Here is a 16150-nt window from a genome sequence, read left to right as displayed (position 1 = left end):
GTGAAAATAGATGTTAAAATACAGTTAATTTTTAGAAAAGCAGCTGAACGTGGGTAATACAATCAACGTATTACATTCATTAAGATCCTAAATGTGAAGAGCAGCGTTTTAACAAATGCATGAATAATTTAAAAGTGGCTGAGCTTCAGTCCGTTAAACTCAGGCTCCTAAGTGTCTACACAGCCCGTAGGATTCCAGCACTGTAGGACGTTTTACTCCCGTCCTCACGGAGCGCTCACTGACCCTGCCTGCATGCCGACCGTGCCTCGCGATGCTTTTTGTGACACAGCACTTCTGCAGTAGAAACGGCGTTTGGTGTCAGTCTGTAAAACCGCTCCACGTGCGTAACGTCGAGGCAGCGTTTTGGCAACGCGACGGTGTTTCCGACGGAGCAGCCCCGAGCGCGGCCGTGGGGCCGCAGGGTGCGCTCCGGGCAGCGCTGCAGGAGGGCCGCCGCCGCGCTCCGCCGGGATGTCCGCGGGGCGGCCCCCGCTCGGCTCGGCTCGGCTCGGCTCGGCTCGGCCCGGCGCCGCCAGCAGAGGGCCCGCTATGCCCGGCCGGGGCCGGGGCGTCTGCTCTGCCGCGTCCCCGCGGGCGGGCGGGCGGCCAGCCGGGCGCGTAGTGGGAATTACATCACGGGCCCATGTGCGGAGCCGGGCAAACCTTCCGCCCGCGGCCAGGTAGCGCCGCGCGGCGCCGGGGAGCGGCGCGGATAGCGTGGGGCCGCGCTCCGCTCCCGGGCCGCGCTCCGCCGCCCCGCCGCTCCGCCGCCCCGCCGCCCCGCCGCCGCGCCCATGGGGTGAGCGCCGTGCCGAGCCGCCGCTGCCGGCGGGAGGAGCGGAACGGAGCGCTGCCCCGCGCCGAGCATCTCCCGGGGAGCGGCGGGAGGCGGGGGGAGGCGGCGGGCTGCAGCCTTCCCCAGCAGAGGGTGTGTGCGGGGTGGCAAGGGGGAAGCCGCGCTCTCCCGGACTTTTGTGGGAGTGGGGGTTGCGTTGTGCGTGTGGTTTTTTTTAAGGGGGGTGGGGTGGGTTAGAAGAGAGTCTGTGGTTTCCATGGAGATGAAGCTGAAAGTGCAGGAAATTTAAAGGCTTTGGGTCCTCGCGAAGCAGACAAACTGGTGCCAACGTGCACGGCTGCCGTTGCTGCTGAGGAGGCGGCTTTGCAAACGGCGGAGAGGAGCGGGGAGGAAGAGCCGGCGGCGACTTCTCGCACACGCACGGGCGGACGGCGAGGAGCGGCATCGGGGAGCGCGACTCGCAACAAAAAGAGGCGTCTGTCTCCTCGTCGCGGGGAGCGCGAAAAGAAGCGGCGGCTGCGGCAGAATTTTGGAGCGGCTCCACCGGGAGAGCTTTTCTCGAGCGGCTCGCGAGGAGCGGGGCCGGCTCTGCCCGCGGCCGGGGGCTGCGTGCGCCGGTGCGGGAGCGGAGCGGAGCCCCGCACGGACAGGCGGTCCGGGATATCCGCGTCCGAGTTTTCTGATGCATTTGCTCGCACCTTCTTCCCCCGCTGCTTGGTGAACCCAGCCCCCCTCCCCCCCCCCCGGCGGTCTCCCAAGGATGGATCATTCCCAGTGCCTTGTGACTATATACGCCGCGGCGGTGCTGCTGGGGCTCCGGCTGCAGCAGGGCTCCTGCCAGCACTACCTGCACATTCGCCCGGCTCCCAGCGACAACCTGCCTCTGGTGGATCTAATCGAGCACCCGGACCCTATCTTTGACCCCAAGGAGAAGGATCTTAACGAGACCTTGCTAAGGAGCCTCATGGGAGGACACTTCGACCCTAACTTTATGGCTATTTCCCTGCCCGAGGATCGGCTCGGGGTAGACGATCTGGCCGAGCTGGACTTGCTGCTGCGGCAGAGACCCTCGGGAGCGATGCCCGGCGAAATCAAGGGGCTGGAGTTCTACGACGGGCTGCAGCCGGGCAAGAAGCACAGGCTGAGCAAGAAGCTGCGCAGGAAGCTGCAGATGTGGCTCTGGTCCCAGACCTTCTGCCCGGTCCTATACACGTGGAACGATCTCGGCAGCCGCTTTTGGCCCCGGTACGTCAAAGTGGGCAGCTGCTACAGTAAAAGGTCTTGCTCGGTCCCAGAAGGCATGGTCTGCAAACCTGCCAAGTCCGTGCATTTAACGATCCTGAGGTGGCGGTGCCAGCGGCGGGGCGGGCAGCGGTGCACGTGGATCCCCATCCAGTACCCCATCATCGCGGAGTGCAAGTGCTCCTGCTAGGGCTGCGTGCCCGCCGGGCTGCCGGGGACCTTTGCTGCAACACAAACAAGAGACACTGCTTTCTGGTTAACGTTGTAATGCACTGTAATGTGTAGGAGAATGTATATTGTGTGTATATATGGCACCGTTTTAATATACTATTAAAAGGTCAGTATTATACGTGAAATAATCAGCGTCTACTGTATTTTTAAGACTATTACCCTGATCGTTGCTAATGTATCTTTTTTTTTTTTTTTTTTTTTTTGTATTTATATTCCAGAGAGGAGTTGCTTCGCTTTGGCGAAGTCGGTTTGTTGTTGTTGTTGTTGTTTTTTAATAAAAGGATTAAAAAATACAAACCAAACTTTTTGATAAGAAAACCTTTTAAAGCTATTTTCCATTATTTGGAAAGCGTGCTGGTGTGTTTGTTTGTTTTTTCTTCTTACGGACTTTAGGTTAAAAAGAAAACGCCTCGAGCACAATGTTATTGTAAATAGAACGGTTTGAATGACTTAATTCTATGTAAATGAAGAGTATCTGCTATTTATTCTTTATATCCCTGTAGTAAAAGCGCAGAGCAGAATTAAAGTCAACCACTAAAACGTGCGCCGTGCGGATGCTGTTTGCTGTTCGGTGCGGCCGCCCCGCGCTGCTCCGCTCCGCTCCGCGGGTTCCGCAGCCCGCGCAGCTCCAGCGCCGCACGCGGGGAAACCGCGGGGCTCCGGGGCGCTGCTCTGGGCTTTTGTAGCCGCTTGACATTTCATTTACAACGGGACACGTGTCTTTCACACCTACCATTGTGGTGGGACGCTGCTGAAACTTGACCCTTGGGCTTCAGGGGTTTGCAGCGCAGACGCGTTATTAGCCCGATCCTGTGACAGCGTCGCACGCCCTCCCCGACCGGCGACAATCGCCCTCACAGCCCATTAACTCTGGGCACCCGCCGGTCCCCGGGTGATCCGTCGCCGGCAGCGCCTGGGTTGGGCACGGACCCGCTCGTTTCGGCGGGCCCCGCGGTGCGGTGCGGTACGGGTGTAGCACGGCACGGCGCTGTCCGCGTCCCGCCGCCCCCCCAGCCCGGCTCCGGCCGCCCCGCGCCGCTCTCCGGCTCCGCGGACGCGGAAATACCCCGCGGCTCCGTCAGGACCCGCCGCCGGCAGCGGAGCGCTGGGCCGCGCCGTGCTGGGACGGCCGGCGGTTGTATCTCATAGGTACCGACTGCAAAAACAAACGCTCCACGTGTTCCTCAGAGGCGCCCTGACAGTGCAGAAAGCCTTTTCCTTATTTATCTTGGAATCAAAAAACTTTTTTTTTTTTTTTTTTTTTTTTTAGCTCAGGGAATCTATGCTAATCATTCTGCAGCCGCGTGTCTCTCGCTGGCAGAGCCCAGCCCTGCTTTCCTCGGCGCTCAGCTCGCCTATCTCCCACTGCATATTCATTCTCCCTCTCGCTCTCTCGGTGCGTTTTACCGTCCGTCTCTTTGCTTTTAATTTCAGTACTTTAGGAAAAAAAATCAGATCTTGGGACATTTAGGGTATTCATTAACCTAGTGAAGAGGAACAGAGGCATTATTACTCACATAGAAGGCACCCTGCCCCCATGTCTATCTAAGGGTTCATTGTAAAAGGATTAAAAGTTAAAGACCTTCATCTTATGATTCTTTCATTTAATCTTCGTGGCGCCTGAAAGACATGCTGGATGGATGATCACATTTAAAATATTCCTAATGTCGGCTACCTTAGGACTCCAGGCAGGGCAAACAAACGTAATTTATTTCTAGAAGAAAGGGGATATTGAGATGTTTAAGTTTATGAACCACCATTACCATGTATATTTGTTAGGTTCTGACAAATACCCAAATAACATTAAAATCAGCCATTCATCACATATGAATTTATGCAAAACCTTCTATGCCTGGGGCCAATATTTTTTTAGACAGAGTTTCACTTGCAAAAAAAAAAAAAGTTTATTTAAAAAAAAAAGCCAAAAGCAAGAGTTTTTCATGACTGGTAAACACGAGAATTATGTGAACAGAAACTATTTCATGCTGGGATGGCAGCCAGCGACGCGGGAATGTCAACAAAAGTTCTCCGAAGGTTGAAAATGTCACTGGATTACAATACAAGGTCCTTTGCCCCATTAGCAGACGTTACTACGGTAATATTCCCACCGGCAGTGAGGGACTCGCCCCCGATTCATCCCTCGGTGATCCCGCAGTGGGGCAAACAGAGATGTTGTCTGCAAACCGCCTCTGCCTGTCTGCAGATCTGAGTGCTGCTGTGTGCGTTGCTGTGCGTGTGTCTGCTCAGCACCACAGCTGGCTCCTGCCTCCAGCTGATGGGCACTGCAGTCAGTACAGCACGGCTCCGTGCGTCCCTCCTCAGCTAACAGTGCCCCAGTGCTGAGAAATACGGTCACAGTTTGGGTCAAAAAAATCAACTTTCACCCTCCACAAGGCACGTGATTTTTATTATTTTTCTTTAAGAACTAACTAAATTTTGTCAGCTGGTGGAGTAAAAATAAACTAGTTGTTTCCACTGTTGTTTCTGGTCAGGTTCACTTTCTGGTCCTCCTGCCCCAGTGTTGAAATGTTTGGCTTGTAGTGGAAGTGTTTCAAGCCAAACAAATAAAATAGCTTTCTGGTGAATGTTTCTATGCAAATCTTTTTAATATTAGATTTTGTAATATGTTTTTAGAACAGAATTGAATTATGGCTCTTTCAAATTGAAATCAATTCCTAACACGGCCAATTTTTGTTTGCTCATCTTTGTAGTGGCATCATAAGACCTCACAGAGACCACTGTGGGGAAGAAATAAGAAGGGAAAGGTTGAAGTTGAGCTTGTAGTTACTCTTCAGTTTCTTCTTTTGCAATTTTAGTGCCTTAAAGTGTAACGTTGGAAATTTAAATTCGTATTCACCTCTAGCACAGAATGCAACCTCAGGTGAGTCTTTTCACCGATGCACACAGCCCTTTGTGAGAAGTGCAGCTCTTTGCCTTCCCTGTTGGCACTGTTAGCTTCCACCCAGCACCGTCTGCCCTCGCTCACCACCTGTCTATTCAGAACATGGGGAGTAAGGCCCAGCGTTCAAGGTGATCCCTCGATGGCCTTGGATGCAACATCCAGAGCATGATCTCTGCCAGTGCAGAACAGTATCTTATGCAGTATTCTGTTTATCAGAAGTACGTGATGTTTAAAGAAGAGTACGGTGCTGTACTCTAATTCAGAAGAGCCGAGTGATACTGTTGATGAAGAAAATAAAGACCAGAATTAAGTTGTCCAAGAGTTTGTAATAAGTTCAAAATCGAAAGTGTGAAGAAAAAGAACCAGTGAGGAAGATGTGTTACACGTACCACCAAAGCATGCGGCCCTCACACTTCTACTTGTGTGAAAAAAATGCATTTGAGTTCTTTTATCCTTTACAAAATACCACCACAAAGATACATTCTTGAGATTGCACGAGTGCATGGTGCATCACAAAAATAACCACAGCTAGAAATTAGAGCAGTGCTGTTTGTATAAATACTGGGCAAGTTTTTCCTTGTCCATAATTTTAATAGAGAAATAATCTTAGTTTAGTAATGTCAACAGCTGTTAAAAAATTCTTTGCAGTCCACCTTACTTGTTATATAAATGTAATCTGCACCGCGTTGGTTGGATCTTGGATCCATTAAAAAGAAGATATTCCAGGTCAGAGATTTGTCAGGAAATCTTCATTGGAAGTTGAAATAAATATAATGACGTCATCACATAATGTAGCATCACTGCTTTCAAGGTGCGCCAAACCAGAGGTATGTTGGCAGGGGAGCGCTGCCACCTGGTAGAGCCATGCTAGGAATAGATACGATACTCTCATCGCGTGGGGAGGAGAATAGCCACACTCTTCCTGGAGTGCCCACAAGGATCCTGCAGTCTTTCTGTGTGTGTAACTCCTCCGGGAGTCATGCTGCACACAAGAGCTGCAAAATCCATGTCAATGCTCTCTTTTGAGGGAGCAGCTACGGCGGATTTGAAGAGACCCTTTCATTCCCTCTTCCACGCTCCCAGGCCAAGCAAGAAACTCCAATGGTTAAAAGGAAGGGGATGAATACATTCACTTGAAACAACCGTTGGAATGGTTCAGAAAGAAACAGAAACATTCAGCAATCAACATTAAAGACTGTAAATCTGTAGACGTGTTTTGAAGGATCAGCCACTTGCAGCTGTCTTTTGGGAAGGCTGAGTACCAGTGTGTTACTGTTAAGACTCTGCAGGGAAGAGCTGCTGTGTATGTGATGTGCTTTCTGAAGAGTGGGAGAGCAAAGAAACTGGAAGAGAAATCTGCACGGGTGCCATTTTACAGCGAGTTGCAGTGCTGAGAGGCAGGATGGGAGCTGCAGAGGTGGCACCATTCGCCTGCAGCTCTCGGTGGTTACTTCAGATGGAAAGCAGCTGCAAGCAGATATTCTGGGGGCTCACTGGCTTTGCCTTCTGCCTTGTCTGGGATGTATTTATGCTGCCATTATGCATGGGTCAGGATCAGACCGACCTGTGTGTGATTCAGCCCAGCCAGGCTGCAGCTATCCAGGAAAGCCTGTCAGTTGTCCCTGTAAGGGAACCCAGCATCGGATGCGCCAATGCAAGAGCCATCACTGAGCTAAAGCCAGCAGCACTGACCGAGTGCACACAGGTCTCAGCTCTGCACTGAGACAGACATTCCCCAGGACTCACATCTCTCCCTTAGAGAACCCAGGAGCAGGAGCTGCATCAGATAATCAAAACAGAGTTTGAAAATAGGTTTCACACTCCCTTCTTGGTTTTTTTTTTTTCCCCTCCTGAGAGGGGGAGTGGCAAGACTCCCATCACAAAGAACGTTACTCAGAACCAGAACAGATCTTAAGGCACAACACTAAAAACCTGTATGCAATGCAGAAGGACTGGGTGGCTCGAGGGATTGGTAATGGTATAAAGAGCTTTTCACCACTAGGCTTCTGGCTTCGGTCCAGAGGTAGTAACTGAAAGCCACAGTCATCTGATGCCTGCATCGTGGGTTGTGCAAAATGAGTTGTTGGTCTCTGCATAGATCCTACCAAGCAGGATCCAGATCACAAAGCCACCACCAGAACTGACATTCTTGCTAGGTCTCTCAATCAGTAGAGCAAAATGAAACAGGAATGGGAACATTTGATCTGTATTCATGATTTAGTAGTAATAAGGGTGTATTGTTGGGGGGGTTGTTTGTTTGCTTGGTCAGTGTGTTTAACACAGGAGAATGTAAGCAGTATAGCCCCTTGTATGGATACAACACTAATAGTATGTAGCATTTTCCCTCTGGCACAGTAGTATCTTTATACTTGACCTACACCTGGCATCCTTTTACCTGGCTTGGATGCAAAACCCAGCTCCAGAGGAAGATGCAGCTCTCAATGCAAGGGCCTGCTCTGCTGTTACACTGATCAGGAGCGGCCGCTGCATAGTGTGATACAAACAATTTTCCAGTAAATTAACCTTACTTTTAATCTGTGTGATGCATTCTGCTCACTGGGTTAGTCTGCTTTAGTCAGGGCAGTCCCAGAGCTGAGCTTAGAAGTCTCCCTTTTATGGTACCCCAGTCATGCAGCTCTTTGAACACTCCTTTCACCAAACGAAGGATGGAGCAGGCTGTGGTTCAGGACATGCTTGCCAAGCTGCTGTGTAGTACCTGTTTGTGCAGTAAAAGAATCCAGCACCTTTTCTCAGCAGTATATAAACTGATGTTAATTTTAAGTATTAGGAAAATGTACATGAAACCAACACATATTTACACAATGACTGTTGTAAACATCACTCCTCTGTTTCAAAATGAACTTTCTGGTATTCCAAGCACTTCACAATATTGTCTGTGAGTGAAAAATGCCCTGAAAATAATTTTCCTTCACTCCCACTCCTATTTTGTTTGGACCTTTAGAGATACCACATATCTAGTCAGTTTCAGTTTGCCCTTTGCATGGATTTGTTCCTCCCAGGGTGCTGATTTCTTTCATACAGCAACAGAATACTGGAAAATATTCCTTAAATTGGATTTCAAACATGCATAAAGTAGCTGAGGGACTTCACAGAGCAGTGAGGACAACTGAAATTGTATCTGTCAGAACGGAGTGGATTTCCAAGTTCATCATGTCCCTTTGGAATAAGTGGCTAACGTTTTGGATGTAGTGCTTGCACAATAAGTGAGATCACTGACTCATTGAAGCTCTTGTAAATAAGCCTTACTATGTTAGTAATAATCAAACCCTAAATTAAGTGCTTTGTTGCAAATCTTGTGCCCTTAGGAACTCGAAGGTACAGGCCTTCCGACTGTATCTGCTCGCAGGCTGTTGGCTTCAGGGAAGACGTGTCCCTTTCACTGAATAGCTTACTGGGCCCAGATCTTACACTGTATGTGGACATGGTGGAGAATTCTCCCCGTTAGCTGAACAGACAGCTGGTTCACCAGGAGCTGTGCAAAGAAGGCAGTGCTGCGAGACCACCAGGCCAGGGGCAGTTACGCTGTGCTTAAACTGTCTGCAGAAGTGCAGGGCACGTTGGTCTGAGCCAGCAAAATACTACATGTGCACTCAGGCCAGACCTCAGCAGTCCTCCAGTGACAGATCTCCTCCTGGCTGGGCAAACCTCGTTCATGTGCTCCTCTGTGGTGCAGGCTGATGCTGAGCACCCACAGCAGAGCATCCCGGGGGAGCCGAGAGCAGCCTGGGTGTTCAGGGGAGGGCTGTTCTACCTAACCAGGAACAGCTGAGTGTTGTGGTTTGTATAAACTGTTTGCCATGTATGTGTGGCATGTGGCAGTAAATGAAACACTTACTTTAAAACTTATTGAAGTTCTTTCAGCAAAAAAATTAATGTGGGGTCGGCTTTTATGCTTTGTTTCAAATGAAGCAGAGATTTATACACCTTATTATCCTAATTTTTTTCCAGACACTGCTCTGAATATCTTTCATATCTTATGGGAAATTAAATATCAGAGTTTTTAGAGAGATCATTTTTAATTTCCCATCTATGGTATGAACAAAAAAAAGGGTAAGTCTAATGAAGTGGCATGTAGTCAAATGTTCAGACTGTAATCATCCACAAAATATTTAAAGCAATCTGAATGAAACTTTTCAGACAGCCAGACTGGGTTCCTCTGACTTTGCAGCTTCTGAGAGATGCCAACAGACTTTAAGGCTAACATTCTCAGGTCCGGGCGCCTAAGATGAGGCATCGTATTCACAAACAGACACCTACAGCTATGGTTTGAGTTTTGATGCTGAAACTCACACGTTCCAGTAGGATACAATGATTATATTCCACACAGCGAGGAAGAGCAGACATAGCCTACTGCTTCGGTTTGTGCTGGATACTGTGAATGTTACAGTTGATAATAATGTTGTTTTTTTTTTTCCCAGCAAGAGCTAACGCAGATAGATGCACACTGAAAAGGTGGGATTAGGGTATATAGCTTTCCTAGGAGCTGCAGGTAATCCCATTTTTGTACCTGCTCACTCTGAAGTTATGAGAAGAAGGACTTAGATCTTCTCACAGGCAAGAGGAATCCTCAAGCAAAGTGATTAGATTCTAAGCCATGTCTTCTGAAAAGGTGGATTTATAAGGGAGAAGGGAGGATGAGACAAGCATAGTGAAGGCAGCATTCCTCTCCCTTCACTTTTTCCTCTCCTGCTGCCTTCCACTGGGGGGGATGCTGTCATGTGCTGAATGCCCTCCCTTCACTCCAGTTCTCAGCAGAGGCAGTAGATAAATGTATTGACTTCAGTACCACTATTTTATGCCAATCAAATATCTCAGTCTGCTTATAAAACAAATGAAGTATTTTCAGAAGTCTCATTTTCTATTTATTTTTGCCAAAAATCTTTCTGCCTTAAGCATGGTAAGCAGCTGTCACTGAAGTTTCTCTTTGTTAGTGCATCTTTCCTAAAGGTGGTCATAATATTGTGATGAAAATATTTTTTGACCGAATAGCAGAGATGCTATGAAATTGCAGGCTTTCCGTGGTGAGTTTAAAAGTAAAAGCAAATCGTGGCATTTTTTGTCACCCATTTTTAATTATGTAAATAAATTCTAAAGCTATACTGTCCATTCTTGAGCTGAAGAGAAACTTCCAGTATAGCCTTTGCAGTTTTGCTGGAGTTAACATAGAAGTCTGTGATTAAAAACGCTCCTTTGGTCACCTCATGGTTTAAAGCAGTGGTGTTGAGGGGCAGAACATAAAAGTAATTTCACTGCTAATTACAATCTCCGGAATATTAATCCCTGTCAGTATTTTGCAGCAGGGCATTCAGTGTCTGTGCAGAAGATGCTTCCACTTGATCTGCCATCTGCTCTTAGCTGGCAGCTGCAGGAGGCTCCCACTTTCTGCACACTTCTCATCAGAGCAGAGTACAAGATATGTACTTTACAAGTCTTCTAGATATCTTCTTCATTCAGGTTTGGGACAGCTATTGCTGTAACCTCTAGTGACCTGCTGTGCTGCTCATTGGAAACAATAATTTGAACACTGAGGGGAAATTGCAATATTTATAATATATTAAGCCATGGAACATGTGAAACCTGGTTTCCTGTGGATTTATGTCTTGAAAGTGAATTTCTGGAGCTCATTTGCCAAATCTATCTGGAGCCAAACCTGGACAGCACTACCCTGACCCTCCCATTTCTGGGGAGTGTTGTCTGGCCTGGACACTGCAAGCCAGGTGACATCAACTTTGAACAAGCCGAGCTCTGAGAGACATGTCCCGAATCCTGGACTGTCCGTCTGTCCCGCTGGGCGAGGCCCTGTCTTAGTGTCCTCATGTGTCAGAACAGCTGAGCTTATGCTTCAGCTCACATTAGTGATTGGAGCTACTAGATCTCTCTTCCCAGTATAACTATTGTTTTTTTTATTAGTCAGAAATTTAATATTCATAGCTGAGAGAGAATACACATAGGCAGCTCAGTCCCATCAATCTCATTTCCTTTCAAAATAAACAAACAAAAAAATTGCCATAGCACTGAGTAAGAGATGTGAACCTGTTGAACAGCCCCACTGCTAGCATTGAAGAGACCTATTGCAAATATCCCAAACTTCCTCCTGCCTCAGGCACTCTTGAGCATCATTCTTGCTATACTACTTGCAATTTGCAAATCCAGTATTTATGTCAAATGAATACGCTGCCTTCTACCCCTGCTGAGCACTTCTGTAGTCAGTTCTGTAACCCTTGTCCCTCTTCTTAGTATGTTGACTTCCCTGCATTGTACTGCGAGTGAAATTAGATTGAAGGTCGCTTTGAGAAAATGTCTCTGCTTCTATATCTGCTGTAAATTCTCGGAATGCTTCAGGTTAAAACAGTAAACACTTCTGGTCCTCTCTGTGCAAATTGTCTTCCTGAGCTCTGTGCATTTATCTCCCCGTACAGCTGAGAACAATATTTTAGCAGCTTTATTTTGGGCAAAAATGGTGACTCAGTGGCAACATAACATCTTACAGATTCACATAAGCTGAAAAATGTGACTGCTTTCCAGTTAGGAAAATACTAAACAATTTTTTAAAAATCCAAATATTTTTATGTTTTCAGAATAAGGTTGGTTGTGTTGGGTTTGTTAATAATTTTAAATGGTTTTCCATTTTGAAAGTTGGTATTCAGTTCTATGACCAAAAAAACCATTCCTTTTAAATGTACTTAAGTAAAAAATCCCATCCCAATCAAAATTAAACTCTGTAAGACTGAACAGAGCATTTTTTCTAGTTCTAAGCCAGCATTTCTTCCTTTACAGTTCACCAGAAATTTTGAAAATATATTATTTTTGGTGATCTCCAAGCATTTATTTAAATTATTCACCAGAGCTGTGAGGAATGGAAAAACTAGATTGTCTTAACAGCTCAAATCAGATGTCAGATCCATAGCTGCTGTAAATCAGCACAGCTTTGCTGGTGCCAGGCAAACTGCTCGGCTTTATGCACGCACCGAGCCCAGCCCCGCGGAAGTGTTTGGCCCAGTGGGACTGAGCAGAGGAGCTCTTCAGGTGGGTATGGCTTGTAGCTGAGATCCTGGAAAGCAGAGGCTTGTAAGACAGAAATATTGTCTGATTCATCTGTGGCATTAACATTTGATGCCTGTGTTTTCGGTACTAAGGATTAGTATAAATCCTGTGTGCATAGCCATGCGCTACATGAATTTACTTTTATACTCCTTCACTAGGCATATTAAAAGTTGCATGACTTCCAAATCTTTCTATGTGCTGTTGATTAGCATTCCACCAGGATCACTAACCTATTAGAGTGCCTGTCACTATTGGTGGAAAAGAGTCTTTTATTTCCTTCTCAAATGATTTTGCTTTTCTTCAATGGTGTCCATAGCAACACATACTGGTAGTGATGAGTCCCTGATTCTGTTGCAGGCTTTCCACAGCAGTGTCTTGCCAGTAACAACAGTTGACCCGACATTGAGAGGCTGCTCAGAGGCACGTAGCCACACTGGTTCTCCTGATGAATGGGAGGTATCTTTCCCTCTGTGGCAGGTCAGTTCTGGTACATGACGTGGCTGGTTTGTGATCAGACTGGCCCCTTCCGTAATTCTGGACACAGTTATGGGGATCTGACTTGGAAGGCCTTTTGTCTGAAAGTCATTTTCTAAGTGTGTGTGCATACTAGCTTTCCTGTGAGCGTGTACAAGTATTTCTAGGGGTACAAGCTGCTACTCACGGCTGAAAATGAGCCTTAAAAGCAAGTAGTCTGCAGAATGGCTCTCCCAGAATGTAGCCACAGGACAAAGAAAGTCATTTGTCCATAATCTTCAGTCCTCTCAGTCTTCTTTCCCTGTTCTTAACCTTTTTGTATAGGTAAAATACATTTCAAGGAAATGAGTAATCTGCAGTACAGAGTATCTGTGCTGGAGACTTTAAATTAGAACCAACAATCTAACCTGGAGCTCAAATAAAAATGACTTCATTACCTAGACTGAGGCTGGCAAAGAAGACAAAATGCGCTGCTGTGTGGTCTCCTGTGCCTTAACCTAATATTCAGAACTAACAGGAATGGATCTTGGACTTAGTAAGAGTTGGCTTTTTATCGCAGGGACCAGATCCAGTAACCTTGCTCCATGCAAGTAATTCTTACTCACATCTGTAATCAATGGGACAATTTGCTTAGGTAGAGATCCTCAGCATGTGTAGAAGTGGAAAGGACCTGGACAAAACCCTGCAATTTTTCTTTCTCTGACTCATACTTGTTTCTGGATTTGCTTTGTGTATGCATTGGCACTGCGGTTGCCTTCAGGCCCCAAGTACATATCTGCAGTTCTTTATGTTGTGTTTTGAATGCCAGATAGACATCCCGAGTTCTCCTGCACCCATTGAAGAATCTGCATTTTGCAAGCAAGAAGTCTTGAATAAATGCGTATAGAATCGTAAATGAGAATGATTCATGCTGACTGCAACTGCCTGACATCTTCACTTGTGCACATCCTGTGCCAGTTCTGTTTGGTGTTGTTTCTTCCAGGGACACCTTCCTCCTGCTGTCTTGGTTTCTGGGTCCCATCTGACCTGGAGCCAGACATAATGGGTGTTATGTTAACAGATGGACGTGGTTGCAGTCAGTCAAGAGACCATGCTTAAGTGTGAGTGTTGAGGGCAGAACTCGCAGGTGGGAATGGCCAAATGTCTGTCTGTGCTGTGGTCAGGGGGACATACCATTGCTAATTCTGCTGCGGGCTGACTTAACTGAAAAAAGAAATTCTTCCTTCACCACATGAGGAGAGGTTTTGGCCTGTAGGAATTGCCTGGGTGGTGCAAAGGAAGGCGGGGTGTAGAGAGACATTCTAATTAAGTCTCTATCCCCTTTTGTTCATATCTTTTTAGGAAGGCCCCCACGGAATAGACCAAAATAAGCTCCTACCCCTAGCTGAATAGGTTGTCAGGGTGCAGAACTATATTCTGCAGACTTGTGCATGTGTAAGGGGTGTGTAACATTTTTGTCTGAATGGAGCCCTATGTTCTCATAATTTATAGTAAGTAATCTTATTTGCAAAGCATGCCCTTACAGTTTTAAAAAACAAGTTAATTGACTTGCATAAAAATCAAACATGTCAAAGTTTTCCATCTCGACACAAACACCACATTGAGCAGCACAGTGCTACAATAGCCGTGATGCAGTCTGGGCTATACCTATTGAGATGTTTCATAAACCAAAATGGAATCTTAAAAAGTGTGTCAGTTTTGCATACCTCCGTGTTGCTGAATTTAGGAGTCCTTTTTTCAACTAATTATACAATGTTTTATTTTTTTCCTTGTGTAAATAAACAAACTTGTGTCTGAATTTTGGCAAGGGGCACTAGAAGCCAATTAGGAGGTGTTCCCAATGTATTACAGTATTACAAACAAGATGCCTTTTCTTAGAAAGGCGAACACACCGTGTTTCTTTTAATGAGTGTGAAAATATACCAGTTGCTTAATCACTAACAACTTATAGTTATAAGCATAAGCGAGTCCTTTCTCAGGAATGGAAAACATAGCTTAGCTTCTTTACTAACAGATGACGTTTTAATTTAAAAGTCCCCTTCTTGTCTGGAAGGGCCAAAACATCTGAATTATCCAGGTGAAAAATAAGAAACAGAGGGGAAGGAGGAGTGACTGGGAGAGATTTTCTTATCCAAGTGGACTTCATCCACTGCTGATGAGTGGTGCAAGGACAGTGTGTCCCCCTGCCTTGTGTCTGCAGTGCCATCCAACATCCCCTGTCCTTTCCAGGAGAGTTCATTCGCCCAGTCTTGCTGCACTTCAGAACATCACCCAGACTGCACCAAAACTAGAACGCAGTTAAGTCATGGATGTTAAGTCGTAGGTTATGCTTGCTGCATGTGTAGCTATGGGCCGGAGCACAGCGGTCTCTGGAGGAGCAGGACCGGGGGACCACAGTGACTCAGCTGCAGTTTCTTCCCATAGTCGTCTGCTGGGACCAAATAGGGATGTGGCACTCACTTATTTTGAAAAGATAAAGCTTCCTTCTATCTAGACAGCCTTGACAGATCGCAGTGTGCAGACTTGTTGTGGAGCAATAAAAATATTAAGCTGGAGAAGAAACTGGATGAAACTAACAGCTCCTTATAGAGATCCTTTATCCTTGTATTTCTTGAAATGTTTGTCTAGAAACGTAAAGATCACTTGATTTATGGCTTGTTCAGCAATCTCCAAATCAGATGGCATTGCATTCTGCGCAGTGAATCTGTCAGCCTGGTATTATTCCCCTGCAGCCAGTGGAGGGGTGTAAGTTAGGCACAGTGACACATCAGCGGCTGCTGGTCCCAGGCTGACAGCAGAACGTTACTTGTCAGCAGATAGAGGCCTGGAAGAATCTGGCCCATCGTGATTTTTAATCCTCCTCATAAAAATAAAGTAAGCCTTGGGAAAGCTCTCCAATGTTATTTAAAAATAGAAGAATGAGTGTTAGTGGTTTTATATGGATTACATAAATTACTGGTTTATTAGAAAAAGGGATAATTTTAAAAAGGGAGAATTTCCCTCAAAGGGAACATTTAATTTCTTCAGGTTACTTTGTGGATATTTTATTTTACATTTAAAATAATTAAATCTTTTAAAGGATAATTTTTCTTACTTTTTTTCTTTCTTTTTTGTAAAATAATGCTTTTCTTGCTTCAGAGCTACCCAGCCCCATACAAACCAGCCTCCCCCTGCTCAGCACCAGGGCATGTGTCCTACAGCCACAGCTCAGCAGGTTGTGCTGAGCTTTGGTCAAAAGGTGGAGGGAAACAGAAAATCTCCCTTTGCTTTGATTTTTAATGGAAGGTTGGTCTTCAAAAATTGCTTTTTCTTTTTTTCTTTCAGCAATACATCTGAAAATGTTCAGGTTCAGATTCAGAGAATATTGTGAGGCTCTGATTGGGTAGCATACTTTCTGCTAAAACCAGGGCAAAAATCACATTTTCTTGTAAAAATTCTTT

General features: G+C 46.3%; 2 protein-coding genes across 2 annotated transcripts in view; both read left to right on the top strand.

The window, feature by feature from the left end:
- Positions 1 to 15543, top strand: part of LOC116232419 (uncharacterized) — a 29210-nt gene extending 13667 nt beyond the window's left edge. Inside the window, exon 3 of the mRNA XM_090121979.1 lies at positions 12594 to 15543. Within this exon, the coding sequence (XP_089978105.1) occupies positions 12594 to 12621 (28 nt within the window). The 3' untranslated portion in view covers positions 12622 to 15543. The remainder of the gene's footprint in view (positions 1 to 12593) is intronic.
- NOG (noggin) lies at positions 906 to 2819 on the top strand. The gene has a single exon (XM_031598597.2). It carries the CDS (start codon positions 1557 to 1559, stop codon positions 2226 to 2228), a length of 672 nt encoding a protein of 223 aa, XP_031454457.1. The 5' UTR covers positions 906 to 1556; the 3' UTR covers positions 2229 to 2819.
- Positions 15544 to 16150: the final 607 nt, after the last annotated feature.

Source organism: Phasianus colchicus, chromosome 20, assembly GCF_987193195.1.
Source record: "Phasianus colchicus chromosome 20, bPhaCol1.hap1.1, whole genome shotgun sequence".
NCBI classification, from domain to species: domain Eukaryota; kingdom Metazoa; phylum Chordata; class Aves; order Galliformes; family Phasianidae; genus Phasianus; species Phasianus colchicus.
This window is presented reverse-complemented; position numbering and strand designations above follow the sequence as displayed.